At 40.3% G+C, this 17,120-nt stretch overlaps 1 protein-coding gene across 1 annotated transcript in view; it reads left to right on the top strand.

The window, feature by feature from the left end:
* LOC115821742 (NACHT, LRR and PYD domains-containing protein 3-like) overlaps positions 1-923 on the top strand; it is a 39,010-nt gene extending 38,087 nt beyond the window's left edge. The window contains exon 10 of the mRNA XM_030785540.1: positions 385-923. Within this exon, the coding sequence (XP_030641400.1) occupies positions 385-923 (539 nt within the window). The remainder of the gene's footprint in view (positions 1-384) is intronic.
* Positions 924-17,120: the final 16,197 nt, after the last annotated feature.

Below are 17,120 nucleotides of genomic sequence, written 5' to 3' on the forward strand. Positions count from 1 at the left end.
AAAATACGCACACACAAACACATAAACACGTTTATTTAGTTACAGGAATTTTATATAATTTTATTGTGCGTTAACAAAAAAAAGTCAAAGTGAGTGAACAGAATAAATAAAGTGGAAAACTGGTCAGAAACGGGTTTAGGTAACGAAAGGGAAACACACAGGGTCAAGGGTCAACACACACATCAACAATAACACACTCAGACTCCTTATAATAAAATAATAAAATGATAATATAATACTGAGATTTTAATAAAGTAAACATAATATTTAATAATGTAATACTAATATAATAATATAATACACTCCATTTAGTATAAAACGCACACACACACTTTTGAGAGTGTGTGATGTGTTTTCTCCTCTAATTTCTCTTCTTTTCTATAGATGCCTGTGATCTCACATTGGACCCAAACACAGCAAACACACTCCTCTCTCTGTCTGAGGGGAACAGAAAGGTGACATATGTGTGGAAGAATCAGTCGTATCCTGATCATCCAGAGAGATTTGATGCGTGTCGTCAGGTCATGTGTAGAGAGAGTCTGACTGGACGCTGTTACTGGGAGACTCAGTGGAGTGGAATTTATGGTGCTGATATATCAGTGACATATAAAGGAATCAGGAGGAAAGGAGAGAGTGATGACTGTTGGTTTGGATTCAACGAAAAGTCCTGGAGTCTGTATTGCCGTGGTAACAGTTACTCTGCCCGTCACAATAAACAGGAAACTGACATACCTCACGCCCCCTCACACACATACAGAGTAGGAGTGTATCTGGACTGGTCGTCTGGAACTGTGTCCTTCTACAGCGTCTCCTCTGACACACACACACCCACACACTTACACACATTCCACTGCACATTCACTGAACCCCTCTATGCTGGGTTTAGTGTTTCTAACTCAGTGTCTCTCTGTCAAATGAAATAAATAAACACACAAACTCTGAAATACAAACACACACACACACACTTTCTTTTTCTCTTTTTCACATGCACACACACAATGTTCATATGTATCATTTACATATATTTACATTTCCACTTAGGCTAAACACACACACACACTCACAAACACAAACGTGTGTGTATGAAGTACAGTCAGAGTTTTATTTAGGTATCAGAAATCTGTGACTGTAATAATAAACAATTATTCATTTATTTACAAAGTTTTGTAGAGATTTGTTTATTTTCAGGATTCTTACCAAAATTCTTGTCCATTTATTTTGAATTCTTGTTTATTTGTTTCTTGTTACAAACACAATTTACATGCACATGTCAGAGAGAAAGACAAATAAAATATCATTACACATTGAAAGTGTTTCTGATGCTGAACACGCAAACACACACTCTCTCTCTCCACTCAATTTTTTCAATTCAAAGTGCTTTATTGGCATGACAAATAAGGCATTTGTATTGTCAATGCATTCATACAAAGGATAAGGAATACAAGGAACAAGTCATCTAAATCTAAACTAAGTCTAAATCTAATCTAAGTTTAAATCTAATCTAAATTTAAATCTAATCTAAGTTTAAATCTAGACCTAATCTATTCTATGTATAGATTTACACAGATTTGGACTAACATAAAATAAACATAGACACTACACTCAAATATGAATAGGATTATTATATGTGTAACATGTATAGTAACATTAAACGTTAAACATATTTTCATTTAGGTTTTGTCCCTCAGGTTATGACATAGTGAAATATATTTGGCTGCCAGAGCAGCTGAAGGTCCCTGTCCTGAGAGGATAGCCATTTTTTCATTTTTGTCTTGGACTTCAAAGTTTGGGTGGTTGGTTTTAAATGTGCAGAAAAGAGTTTTTCTTATTTCTGTATACTTCTCACAGTGAAGAAGAAAATGCTCCTCTGTCTCCACCTTCCCTGTCTGGCACTGACCACATGTTCTGTCCTCTTTTGGCAGCCAGGTTTTTCTGTGTCTGCCTGTTTCCACTGCAAGTTTGTGGTCACTGAGTCTGTACTTGGTCAGGATTTGCCTCTGCTTCGTATCTCTGACAGAGAGGAGATACTCTGCTAATTCAATACTCTCTTTTTAGGCTCAGATAGAACTCATTCTGCTTTGACTGGTAGTCTGGTTTCTCCAATGTTCCAAATAGTCTTCTTTTGCTTGTTTGATGATTTTATTGACACAAATTGGTGGTTTGGAAGTAGTACTGGTCTTAGCATGTTGTGTATTAGTTTTTGTCACTGGGTTAGTGAGCTTTAGTACCAGTTGGCTTAGAGGACTCTTTTCTGGGTTCAGTTCCTGGGTTTTTAATGCCTTAAATTGAAGTGCACTAGACTAGACTTCAGATGCATCCAGAATTTGAAAGTTTGTTTTTGAATAGATAAAGCCAAAGGATAACGGCCTAATTCTGCCCTACATGCATTGCTGGGTGTTTTTTGTTTGGACTTTTAATACAGATCGACAGAATTCAGCATGTAGGGCTTCTGTTGGATGCTTGTCCCATGTAGTGTAGTCCTGCATACTGAGTGGACCCCAGACCTCACCTCCATACAGCGCAATAGGCTGTATTATAAAGTCAAATAATTTGCCCCAGATTGTGATTGGTATATTTATATTGTAAAATTGAGATTTTATAGCATAGAGTGCTCTACGGGCTTTTTCTTTGGTTGTTTTTTTCCTCAGAAATTATTATCCATTTACTTTTACATTCTTGTTTACTTGTTTTTATTTTGTTACAAACACAATATAAACATGCACTTGTCAGAAAGAAAGACACAAATAATGTACCATTACATATCAAAACATTCAAAGTGTTCCTGATGCTGAAAATACACACACACACTCTCTCTCTCTCTCTCTTTCTCTCTCACACACACACTCTCTCTCACTCTCCCTCTCTTTTTCTCACACGCACACAGTCACTCTCTCTCTCTCTTTATCCCTCTCTCCCACACACACACACACACACTCTGACTGTCTCTCTCTTTCTCTCACAGTCTCTCTCTCTTCTCACAGACACACACACACACACTCTCTCTTTCTTTTTCTCACACACCAACACTCTCTCTTATACAAATGCTCTCTCTCTGTCTCTTTCTCACACATACACACACACACACACAGGTAAGTGAAGCAGCTGGTGTCAGGTCTAGCTGACTCCTGTGAAAAGTTGTGGAGGAAGTTGTCTCAGCACTGCCTGAGAAATCCAGGGAGGAGCTAGAGCTGGACCGTGAATCTGGGCTACAGAGAGACATTGGAGAGAAGACTTCCTGATGCAGTGGTAGTGACCAACAGTCACACGCGGAGTTTAAGCTGCTGCAGAACGCTCACTGATCTAACGTAACAAGTCATGTTACTTTCCAAATAATAATGACCGCCTCTCATTCGCTAATATATCTGCACCGCGTCTCGCGTTGACCTTTTACGAGAGTGTTGCGAGGTAAAAGCAATAACATCATGTCCGATAACGCCGACACGGTTTACAGTGCACCATCCAATCTAAAACGTAAAGTTTGGGAGACATTTGGATTTTATGAGAAGGAAGGAACATTGGACAAAAGTCTGGCCATCTGTAAGGTCTGTAGAATAGTGATTAAGTACAGCGGTAGCACGACAGATCTGACCACTTACCTGGCGAGACGACTTGATAAATCCCGACTTCAGTTAATAATGTCTAAATGTTTGTTCATACAGTGAGGCTTTTTTGTCCAGTTTTGTCCTATTGGAGAAGTAATAAACACAATGACATGTAATTCTGAAATGATACATTTGTCTTATTTTTCCCCCCCTTCCGTCAAGTAACAAAAATACTTGGAATTCCCTGGTCTTTTATGAAATATATCTATTTGAAGTTAAGCAATGCCGCTGTTATAGAATTGGCTTTTTTTAAAATGTATAATGGAGAATGAAAGTAGACATTAAACAAATGTTAAGAACTCAGACTGCAGCGCATCGAATCGCACCGATTCCTTCCATATTAAAATGCATCGTCCCTGAATCCTATCGAAGATGTGCCCTAAGGGAGAGATGCACACCCCGTAATGTATTTGCAGATATTTTAAGTAATGCAATAAAATGATTGTAAGAAATAAATGTGAATTCTATTATGTTTGATTTTGTGACAAATTCACCTTTGAACGCTCATGTCATGCCACACACATTGTCAAGTCACTGATGATAGGTAAAAAAGTCCCCCCCCCCGATGAATTGGTGACAGCATGTGTCAGAATTGAACGTGTTTATTTTAAGATGACTCATAACTTGTGTAAATTCTCTGAGGTTTGGTGGCAAGATGGTGTTTTATGTGTTTTGAATCATGAGGGGGGAGTTGGTTTTCAAACTTTTAGTGCTTTTAGTGTGTTTCTTTTATTGTATTTTAAAATCAAAGTCAAAGTCTCTCTCTCTCTCTCTCTCTCTCTCTCTCTCTCTCTCTCTCTCTCCATCACTCACACACATACACACACTGTCTCTCTGCCTCTCTCTCTCTCTCACCCTTACACTCATACACATACACACACACTGTCTCTCTGCCTCTGTCTCTTTCTTTCTCTCACACTCGCACTCACACACGCACACAAACTCTCTCTCTCTCTCTCTCTCCCTCTCCCAAACTCCCTCACATACACACACTGTCTCTCTGCCTCTCTCCCCGACCCTCACAGACATACATACACTATCTCTTTGCCCCTTTCTCTCTCTCTTTCTCTCTCTCCCTCTCTCTCTCTCTCTCTCCCGCATTCCCACACATACACACACTGTGTCTGTCTCTCTCTCTCTCCCTCTCTCTTTCTCTCCTCTCCCACACTCCCACACATACATACACTGTCTTTCTGCATCTCTCTCTCACTCACACACATACACACACACTCTCTGCCTCTCTGTCTCACTCTCTCCCTCACTCTCACTCTCTCACACACACACTGTCCCTCTTCCTCTCTGTTGAATTTGCTGCTGGAATCCAGTGCTACTGCAGCAATTTGGCAATCATATGCAAAAGTGGCTTAGTTGTTCGCGAATGATGTTTTGACACAAGTCTGGACAGGTGATGGTATTCTGGAAGAACCGCAGGGTGTTTTCTGTCCTCAGCCATAGCCATTCTGTTTAATCTCCCTCCAGTGTGAAGAAGTCCATCTTACAGAACAGGGTCAAGCTTACGAATGGGGCTCTGATAACTCACATGAGTGTTTCACATGAGTGTTTGCCCTTTTACGAGCTGTCAGTTTCCTCAGGAAACCCCTCTGCTTGAGCCAAACACACTGTGCATTCTCTGATCCTGTGACATCATCCACAGAAACACACTGCTGCATTCTCTGATCCTGCGACATCATCCACAGAAACACACTGTGCATTCAGGCTTTTTTTTTTAACTGTTTACATGTTTCTTTCCACCAGGTTTTGTTTCTCTGCATTTGAGTCTGTTCTACTCTCACTGCTGAGTCTTTCCTGTCTTCTCTGACTCAGGTATAAGAGTCTGTCTGTCAGCTTAAGGAGCCATGCAGCCGCTCTGGTCAAAGTTTGGTCCACTTTGACTGATAGTGTCTGAATGTGGGAGCAGGATTGTGTTGTTCTTTTACTAATGTGGTCATGATGAGAACATCTTTCCTCACCTCTACATCATCATCATCATCATCATCATCATCACCGTTACATGTTTGTAATGCAATGTCAGAATTGTTCCAGTTTGAGAAAGTCTGGACGATGAAGCCATGTATTTGAATTCAGAAGGGCGCTGGCCTAAAGAGACACACATTCTGCTGGATTTTGTTTAGTGTTAATGTGTCTCAATTGTTTGACTGTTGTTATTATTTCTCTTACTGTTTTCACTCTGTTGGCCACACATGTTTTGAGTCTTTTATTTTCGTTCTGAATGTGTTTCAGTACTGACATACTGTCTCAGTTCAGAAGATGGAGTTCTCGAGTGTGAGCTGCAGTTCTGCTTTAAGCAGTCTGTCCATTCACACTGCTAGCTCTGCTGCACTGACTTCCATTCATGACATTGTAGTTTGTTTCAATGGTGCTCAACTCGTGGTTTCCCTACTATGAATGAGGTGTGCACTTCACGTGTTGCACTGGTGAGCTGAAGGCATGTGACGCAGCCATGACCACTTTCAGAAGCGTCATTGAAGTGATGCGGTCGGCTGGATGTTATTGGACCAAAGCCCTTTGGCTCGACACACCTACTGACACTGAGTTCTCCAATATGACTTAACCCTGCCATCCATTCTTACCACAGCTGGACGTGCTGGTCAGGTAGTTCTGTGTCTCAGGCATAACTGTGCTTATAAAGATCCTGCAGGATGTTTTAGCAGTAAGAATGAATGGAGAGATAAAGCCAAGAGGATCATATACAGTAGAGGATATGATGGACAGTAGTGTACATGGCTGATCTTTGAGACTCACTGCAAAAGTAAATTTGTCTCTTTCTACTTGCCACTGTATGTCAAGACTTCTTTCCATTGGAGGATCATTGGATTCCAGATCAAGGTCTTTGACCTCTTTTGCTCTGTCTGCTTGTGGGATGGACATTAGGGCAGTTCTACTGTTGCTGATCCATTTGTGCAAACAAAAGCCTCCCACTGAACAAACTGTTTCAAGCTCCTTACACAACATCACAGCATCAGCTACAGTGGCCACAGACTGTGAGCAGTCACCCACATAGACATGATGCCTCATTGTTTCCACTGTTTCGGGTGAGAAGAGATCTTTGACATCCTCAGCGGTTTGTCTAAGGGCAAAACATGCACAACTTGGTGAAGTTGCAACAATTGACTTGTGTCACTGTGTCCGGTAGCTGCCCGCATCCAGTTCAAGACACTGGTGCTGGCCTACCAGGCCACAAGAGGCTCCGCCCCATCATACTTTCAGTGTCTTATAACTCCGTACACCCCAACTAGGACCCTCCGCTCTACGACCTCTGGACAACTGACGGTCCCCTCATTCCGGGAACCCAGCAGCCGCTCCTCCCGACCACGCCACCGAGGTGGTGGAATGACCTCCCCCATGCAGTCAAGACTGCAGAATCTCTTACCATCTTCCACAGGAAACTGAAAACCCACCTCTTTAGAACCCACCTGTCCCCCAATACCTAACCTCCCTATCCTAAAAAAAAACAAAAAAAAAAAACATGTCTTGTATCTGTGTTTGTCATAATATTCCAGGGGCGCAATGCGAAGGGGCATATTGACGCTCAGTTTTATTGTGATCTCTGCTCACGAGGTATTAGAAATCTGACTGATGCAGTGATTGTAAGTCGCTTTGGTAAAAAGCGTCTGCCAAATAACTAAATTGTAAATTGTAAACTGTCACTGTTTGGCCACCGTAAAAAAGGCAAAAGTCTATATGCTTCTCTACAGCCCTCACCTGATGAAACATGCTTTCTATGTCTGCCCTAAAGGCAACTGGTTCTTGACAGAAGTGTAAGAGAACAGCCACCAGGTTACCAGTGAGGTTTGGAGCCTGAATCGTTTTACTGTTCAGAGATGTTTCCTGAGAGGATGCTGAGCAATCAAACACTTCTCTCAGGGAGGCCTTTTTTGGATGGTGCACTCCATGATGTGGAACGTACCACACCTTTCCCCTTTTCTTCTCCAGCTCCTCAGATGGCACTGTCTCTGTGTGGCCCTTTTTTATCACTCCATCTATCTAAAAAGGCTGTGTGTTTTCTTATGATACTGTTTGTTCTTTTTAAATGGTCTTTTAAGAGACATGACACACTGCTGTACCTCCTGACAGTTCTCACTTGTTTGCTTGTTGTCACGTTATATTTGGGCCTGTAGTACTACAGTTCATCAGGAAACCCTGCAGTACCGTAGTAGTCAGTCAGCAATATAGTGGGTCTGATTCTGAAGGTCACATTTTAGGCTAGTTAGTTCTCTGATCATTTTGTCAGATTGGACAGCATGTGTTTCGTGATAAAAAGCATTCCGTAACGCTGTTGTTGCCATACCTGTCAGCTTTTTTTAGTCCATATAGTTTTGCATTTGAGAAAAATAACAATTTCAAGAACCTAAACACAAACAAGCATGTTGTATCATATGAAACAGCTTTTTCTTGTTAATGTAATAAAGCTAGATTGGTTCTTCTTTCATAGTTCACTTTGCAATTTAGTTTTAATTGTGCCTGTCTTATTGTTTGTCTCATTGTCTTATTGTGGCCAACAGGAAGATTCTGCCATGAATACAGCCAACTCCCTCTGCCCACAGCAGAGATCTGTTTAGACAGCTGAGACACCAGTAAGGAGAGATAAGAGAGAGAGAGCTTTAGATACGAAACCAGTAAACACGAGAGGAGAAACCAGAGGAAGTTACATGAGAATACTAGCAAGCTGTAGATAAGAAACCAGCGAGTGTTATTAGTATTATTATTTATTTTGTCGTTTTGTGTCTATTTCAATAATAAACTACAGCTAAAGTATATTATTGTTTTGTATTGGCTTCATTATATATGACGCATACGGTACAGATTCATAACTGAACAGCCTTACAAATTCCCAGCCTTAACTAACTGATCTGAGATGGCTCTGTCTATAACAGTGCTGTCTGCTATACATTCTCATCTGTTTACACTGCTCTGTGTGTAACAGTGCTGTCTGTTATACATTCTCATCTGTTTACACTGCTCTGTGTGTAACAGTACTGTCTGCTATACATTCTCATCTGTTTACACTGCTCTGTGTATAACAGTGCTGTCTGCTATACATTCTCATCTGTTTACACTGCTCTGTGTGTAACAGTGCTGTCTGCTATACATTCTCATCTGTTTACACTGCTCTGTGTATAACAGTGCTGTCTGCTATACATTCTCATCTGTTTACACTGCTCTGTCTATAACAGTGCTGTCTGCTATACATTCTCATCTGTTTACACTGCTCTGTGTGTAACAGTGCTGTCTGCTATACATTCTCATCTGTTTACACTGCTCTGTGTATAACAGTGCTGTCTGCTATACATTCTCATCTGTTTACAGCCCCTGCAGACACTGACAGGACACAGCCATGTCCTGGTCCACCAGCTGGTCATGTCCTCTAACAGCCTGACGCTGAGTCATCTTCACATAATAATTACAGTAATGCAGTTTGATAAATGCCACACTCCTCTAAGGTGTAATCATAAAGTAGAATAGTTTAAATGAGCGTCAGACTCTGATGAGGCATTAGTGCTGCTGCTGAGAGCACCTGTTGCTTTACGGCTCCGCCCGTCATTTTGTGCTGTTTGAGAGGCGCTGTCATGAGGCTCAACAGCACCACCTTCTTCTTCATCAACAGTCTCCTCCTCCACCTTTTCATCAGTGCTGTGCACTTCACCCTGGGCCCATTTAATGACATCTTCTAGGAAACGTCTGAAATAAATCAGTTTGGGCTCCTACCAGTCTATGTGATCTGCCTCTCTGTCGTATTCATCCTTTAACAAACTCTGTACTGATCCTTGTGCATTTATAAACTCAGTAAAAATCCATCAAATCATTTCATTTGTTTCATTACAGTTTCTTTATCTTGTTCAGCTTCAATAAGGCTTTTGATTTCATTTCGTTGTCGTGTTAAAACACCAAACATCTACACGTTGCAATTCACTCAAACAGCAACAGCTGCAGCCACATTCACAAAGCCTGGACAGATCCCAATTCACAAACACTGTCTAACTCACAAGAGTGAGGCAGAGAACTGCCACATTCACAAAGCCTGGACAGATCCCAATTCACAAACACTGTCTAACTCACAAGAGTGAGGCAGAGAACTGGTTAGAAGACTGTGCCTGTCCTATGCCTGTCATATTTATATTATATCATTTCCTCTGTAACATCCTGCTCTTCAGGCTGTTCATCAGACATTTTCAGATCTAACCCAATGCACTAAATGAGAGAAGACCAATGCGAGTGCAGGGGCCCATTCAGTTCATCAGACGTTTTCAGATCTAACCCAATGCACTAAATGAGAGAAGACCAATGCGAGTGCAGGGGACCATTCAGTTCATCAGACATTTTCAGATCTAACCCAATGCACTAAATGAGAGAAGACAAATGTGAGTGCAGGGGCCCATTCAGTTCATCAGACATTTTCAGATCTAACCCAATGCACTAAATGAGAGAAGACAAATGTGAGTGCAGGGGCCCATTCAGTTCATAGTGTAAACACAGCGGCTCCGGTTTATAGTCATCCTGCAAGCGCAGTGGCCCCGTAGTGCAGTTCAGCGTTCTACTCACGAATACTAGAGAAGATGAAGGATCCTCAAAATTCTGCAAATAGAAAACATCCCCAATCCACAAACTTCAGAAAATGCAGCGTTCCAATCTTTCAGATGTCCAATATCTCTTTATTTCCAAACACAGTAGGTTTTTTCAGTCTTTGTCGTGCCTGCCAGCGAATCACTTCTAATGGGCACCTCAGGGGTTTCAGTAGATCCCAGTAGATTTTATTTATTGCTGATTCCAACAAACACATGCTTTCTATGGATTACGATAAATGAATGTGGTTAAAAACTTTAAGCCATTTATAGCAACAAAAAGGTATTATATCATTTAAACAAGTAAATGAATCAGTCAGTCAATCAATTGCAAAAACCATGTGCCTGCTGGTGTCTCCAGACCTTTCCACTCAAACTTTCCAAAAACTCAGAGTCCTTTCTCTCCCCATGAACCTTTCAAATGAACGCAGGTGAACCATTTAACCCTTTGTGTCCCACTACAAGAGCACAAGTTTATCATACTGCCAGCAGATGTCAGTAAAGACACTAAAATCATGACTGGCTCCTACATCAATGATATTAACATAACATTAACAGAGCATTCACTGAGTTTTCATTAGTCATCTCTGTATGGGAGTTTATATATGTTGTCAGTCATCTCTGTGTAGGAGTTTATATATGTTGTCAGTCATCTCTGTATGGGAGTTTATATATGTTGTCAGTCATCTCTGTATGGGAGTTTATATATGTTGTCAGTCATCTCTGTGTGGGAGTTTATATATGTAGACAGTCATCTCTATATGGGAGTTTATATATGTTGTCAGTCATCTCTGTATGGGAGTTTATATATGTTAACAGTCATCTCTATATGGGAGTTTATATATGTTGTCAGTCATCTCTGTGTGGGAGTTTATATATCTTGTCAGTCATCTCTGTATGGAAGTATATATATTTTGTCAGTCATCTCTGTATGGGAGTTTATATATGTTGTCAGTCATCTCTGTATGGGAGTTTATATATGTTGTCAGTCATCTCTGTATGGAAGTTTATATATGTTGTCAGTGATCTCTGTATGGGAGTTTATATATGTTGTCAGTCATCTCTGTGTAGGAGTTTATATATGTTGTCAGTCATCTCTGTATGGGAGTTTATATATGTTGTCAGTCATCTCTGTATGGGAGTTTATATATGTTGTCAGTCATCTCTGTATGGGAGTTTATATATGTTGTCAGTCATCTCTGTATGGGAGTTTATATATGTTGTCAGTGATCTCTGTGTAGGAGTTTATATATGTTGTCAGTCATCTCTGTATGGGAGTTTATATATGTTGTCAGTCATCTCTGTATGGGAGTTTATATATGTTGTCAGTCATCTCTGTATGGGAGTTTATATATGTTGTCAGTCATCTCTGTATGAGATTTTATATATGTTGTCAGTCATCTCTGTATAGGAATTTATATGTTATATGTGGGTTTGAGTATGTTATGCAGTATTTTGATTTCTGTAAACCAGCACTCTATGTGTGTGTGTGTGTGTGTGTGTGTGTGTGTGTGTGAGTCAGTGGCTTTATAGAGTGTATTAGGTTTTATAATTAATAGTTTAATGATTTGATAGTTTTGTTTGGTTTTTGTTGGGTTTTTTTATTTATGTACCGAATCAAACATCTTAGTCTCTCTCACTCTCTCTCTCTGTCATATTCAGAGTTCATAAAACATGAAAATACGTCACTGTGTGAACACACAGTCACATGCCTTGGTCTTTATACCATTTCTACCTTGTTAGGGTCGGTGAGGCCTGGTTGACTGAGGACCCAAAAGCAGACTCAGAGCACAGAGTATATTGTAGTAGGTGTTTAATGAATTCTGTTCTTCCAAGAAATCCAAAAGATTGAATCACGGTGACGGTATCAGTGGGCAAAGACAGAGACAGAGGTCAGAAACAGGCAGAGAAGGTCAGGCACAAAGAGACAGAAAAAAACAGGCAGAAATTCCAGAAACGCAAGGCAAAAAACAATGTCCAAAAAACAGGCAATGGTCAAAAGGGGAACAGGAATGAGGCAAACAAACCAACACAGGAAACATGAAAGATGGCTAGATAATCCAGCAAACTAGTGGGGAAACAGACAGGGCTTAAATGCAGCGGCTGATGAGGAAAATGGCAGCAGGTGAGTGGAAATCAGGTGGGAGACAGTGTAAAACATGGACTGGAGCAACCTGGAACAGACAGACAAGACATACACGACAGGACACAAGGAAAACATGGAGTAGGATCTGGAAGAGCAGGGCTGGACCGTGACACTACCTGACCAGTGGAACATAATGAGAGTAAAGTGGACTGAGGATTTATTGTTGTTCTGATAATGTGAAGTTTGATCTTTATACTTCATAAACCAGGGACTAACTTGTCTGATTCCTGTTCTTTGAACTCAGGGTGTGTAGCTGTGTCTCTCTGTGGAGGCTGAGACGTGTTTGGAGAGACAGAGAGAACAGTATGATTTTATATCAGAGGCAACAATAAACTAACTTCTTATTTAAAGAGAAATGGTCTGTGACTGAGATTAAATACTAGTTTATTCAGACACTTTTTAAATTCAAGACAATCTCAGAGCTCTATCCGCCCATGTGATATCATGTGAATGTTCATGTTCTAAATCACACATATGTGATTTAATGTGTCAAACCCCAGAACATCTTCATTTTTTCACAGATCAGGTCAGGATTCTATGACCTCTGTGGCCTCTAGTGTGTTGGAGAACAAAGTGAGGCTCCTGACCCCTTACCCCTGACACCCCCTCCCCACCCCATACCCCTCGACCACAGGACACAGACTCAGTATGGAGTTACCTCCAGTAACTGTGGGACTGGTTCCCAGCCTTCGTCCACAGGACACAGACTCAGTATGGAGTTACCTCCAGTAACTGTGGGACTGGTTCCCAGCCTGCAGCACAGTGAAAATGACAGTTCTATTGACCAATCATATTGCTTTAGTGTTAGAACTGAACAGAGATTGTCTGACAGTAAGAAATATCAGCAAAAAGCAGTGAAATAAAGGGGTGTGTGTGTGAGTGTGTGTGAGTGTGTGTGTGTGTATGTGTGTGTGTGAGTCAGTGGATTTATAGTGTGTGTTAGGCTTATAACTAGTAGTTTAATGGTTTAATATTTATAGTTCATAAAATGTGAAAATTCCTGAACACACAAAATACATGAACACACCATCACTTGCCTTGGTATATGTGTCTTTATACCATTTCTACCTGACCAGTGGAACATAATGAGAATAAAGTGGACTGAGGGTTTTATTGGCTTATTGTTGTTCTTTATAGGTTTTAATGTTGTTCTGATAATGTGAAGTTTGATCTTTATACTTCATAAACCAGGAACTAACTTGTCTTGTCCTTGCTCTATGAACTCAGGGTGTGTAACTGTGTCTCTCTGTGGAGGCTGAGACATGTTTGGAGAGGCAGAGAGAACAGTATGATTTTATATCACAGGCAACAATAAACTTCTTATTTAAAGAGAGATGGTCTGTGACTTAGACTAAATACAAGTTTATTCAGACACTTTTTAAATTCAAGACAATCTCAGAGCTCTATCCGCCCATGTGATATCATGTGAATGTTCCTGTTCTAAATCACACGTATGTGATTTAATGTGTCAAAGGGTTATAAAAAAATCCTTGAACATCTTCATTTCTTCAGAGACCAAAATGTCAGGATACTATGACCTCTGTGACCTCTAGTTTGTTGGAGAGCAAAGACGGGATCCTGTCACCTTACCCCTAACCCCCCCCCCCCCCCCCCCCCACCCCCACCCCCAACCACAGGAAACAAACTCAGTATTGAATACCTCCAGTAACTGTGGGACTGGTTCCCAGCCAGCGGCATAATGATAATGACAGTTCTATCAACCAATCATATTGCTTCAGTGTAAGAACTGAACAGAGATTGTCTGACAGTAAGAAATATCACATCCATCACCGTCTCTGTTCACTGCTTTCACTTAAGTTCTCATCTGTCCCAGTTTTACATGAAGAGGAGGCAGAAATATCTTTGTTGGGTTGACAAGTGGTTTATGTGCCGCACTGTTCTGCCCTGGACCAAAATGCTTACGGAGAGACCGGTTCTTTTTAAGGGGTTGATGATTAAGTGATCAGTGGAATCAGGAGTGATTTAAACTGTGATAATGAAGAGTTCAAACAAAGACATGTCAGACAGGAGGCCCTCAGGACTGGTGTTGAGAATTACTGCACTAGTAGACTTACACGTGACAGGAAGTCACAAAAATAGGTGGTATCTACAAAACTTTAAGGAAAATTTGAAGGTGATATTCATGATCAGCAACCCAAAATCCATAAAATACAGGAAGCAAAATCTTAATCGGCCAGTGTAATAGTTTAATACTTCAGTAGTTTTGTTAGGTTTTGAATCAAGCAAACATTTCAGTCTCTCTCTTGTTCTCTCTGTCATATTCATAGTTCATAAAACATGAAAATGTGTATCCCATGCCTTGGTTTATGTGTCTTTATATAATTTCTACCCGACCAGTGAAACATAACAAGAATAAAGTGGACTGAGGTGTTATTGTTGTTCTGATAACATGAAGTTTGATCTTTGTACTTCATAATCCAGGAACTAACTTGTCTTATTCCTGCTCTTTGAACTCAGGGTGTGTAGCTGTGTCTCTCTGTGGAGCTGAGACGTGTTTGGAGAGAGACATTTTTAACAGAAACATTGGAGTAATCCAGACAAGAGTCATTAAGATTTTAAACATGTGTTGTGAGTTCTGAACTAGGGAACCAGAACTTTCCAAACAGTCTGGACTGATAGTGAACTGGACCTGTCTGACTGAAGACTTACAGAGTCACCTGACAGAAGGTAATACAGTATTCTTCTCTTCCTCATGCATTTCACATTGATATGTAACACATTTTCATATTGTGTCTTTGGATACAGAAAACTATACATGTTATTTTCCTTCTTTAATATACCACAGTTGTTTTTATCAACACAGTAAACATGTTGTTGGGGAAAGTCATTACAGCTGTAACAGTAACCATGACAATAGCGCTATTGTCATGACAATTCTGTTAAATACTTTTACTTGTCTGCTACCTCTAGTTTTAAATGTCTGTAGGGTTGGTAACTTCCAAACTTGTTTGTTACACTTTTTTTTTTTTATTGCTAACATGCATTGGTCAGAACTGAAGTCACACTGTCAAAACTCTTCATATAGTAAGTGAAACAGAAGTCTATGTGGATCAAACTGTCAATCATTTTTCACTGCTATCACACACAATTCCTTCAGTGACACAGTACCTTATACTACATACCTTATATTTCAGTTAAGAGACAGAGAAAAGTGTCGAGATTACTAGAGTCCAACCAAATTCCTCACTATAAAAAACAAAGAACATCTCTACACAAGAGTTTGAAAAGTTTGAAAAGTCTGTCATTGTTGTGTGATGTCTGAAGGTGTGTTACTTAAATCAACAGTAGAGCATTCTGGGCCAAACCTCTAGTCTGAACCAGTAGAGATGATATAGAATATATCCACAGTGCAGATTTCCCCACCTCCTTCATACTGGCTGCAGAATTACTGAGACTGTGTATGTGACAAACAATGGTTTATGACTCGCAGTACCTAAAAGTCAGTCATACTCCTTGATTCAACATACTTCTGACTAATGCCAATTGGACGCCTGCCTCCTTGAGAAACATAATTTGCATAGGGAGAGTTTTTCATCCAGAATTAAAGTGGAGGTGACATTTGTCGATGTTATTTACAAATGTGTGCCCCGCTAGGATTCTTTGTTCGGTTATCCGCCGAGACGGAATTCTTATTGGACCTAAGTGATCAGGGCAGTACTTTCTGGGGGTGTAAGAGAGAAAACGAAAGTAAACATTCCCCGCGCCATTTTCACCAGAAAATTCTCTTCGAGTGAAATGAGATTTATTTAGTGCGACGTTGTTAAGTATTGTGGTAAATGTTTAAAAATTGTAGTATTACATGTAGATGATTGTAATGATTTGCTTTGTTTCTAAAACAGTGGTAACAGCATGATCTTGCACATAACGTTAACCGATCAAAACTTCGGCCGGTGTAGGTCGAAATGCGGAGCATAGGCTACGATTTTAATCTGAATCAAACACACTTAATCACTAAAAATATTAAAGCTGTTGTTTATATAAAAAAAATCATACTAATGTTTTTGTGCCCTTCTTGTACACAAAACGGCCGTTGATTTAATGTTATTTTAATGTTATGAGAATAAGTTACTTCTCGACCATCTATCGGGCAACGAGAAACAATAGTTCTCATGTCCCACTTGGATTATCTGATTAATTTGACAAACTTGCCATGAGGAAGTAACATATTCAGGCCTGTCCAGGGTGTTTCCCTCCCTTATAAGAAACATTTTAAATGTTTTAAAAAAATGCTCAGAACAACAGCTGGTTTGACATGTTCACATCTTTTTTCAGTAATGGGGATGAAATGGGCCACGACAAAAAGTGGTCCCCAGCGTAAATGATGCTATAAGATTCACTTCCGTCTTTGCGTAAATGAGTTTAGATTTTAAGAAAGGGGTGCATGGTGGTGCAGTGGGTAGCCTCACAACAAGAGCGTCCTGGAATTGTACGTTCTCCCCGTGTCTGCGTTCCTCCCACATGTCAGTCAGGCCTGTCCAGTTTCCCTCCCTTTTGCCCAATAAATGCTGGGATAGGCTCCAGCATCCTCTGTGACCCTATTTAGGATAAGCAGCTTAGATAATGACAGAGTGAGTTTTTAAGACAGATAGAAGTGAATCTGAACAGAAACAAACAAATCAACATGGCTGCCACACACTGTATATTTGGTCTCCATACACACTCCTGTTTATGACTCTGTGTGTGTGTGTGTGTGTGTGTGTGTGTGTCCACTGCGCTGTCTGAACAAGTCTCAGTGGACATTGGGAGAATGGAGAAAACTAAAAGGATTGA

The sequence above is a fragment of the Chanos chanos genome, chromosome 9 (assembly GCF_902362185.1).
Source record: "Chanos chanos chromosome 9, fChaCha1.1, whole genome shotgun sequence".
In the NCBI taxonomy this organism is placed as follows: Eukaryota; Metazoa; Chordata; class Actinopteri; order Gonorynchiformes; family Chanidae; genus Chanos; species Chanos chanos.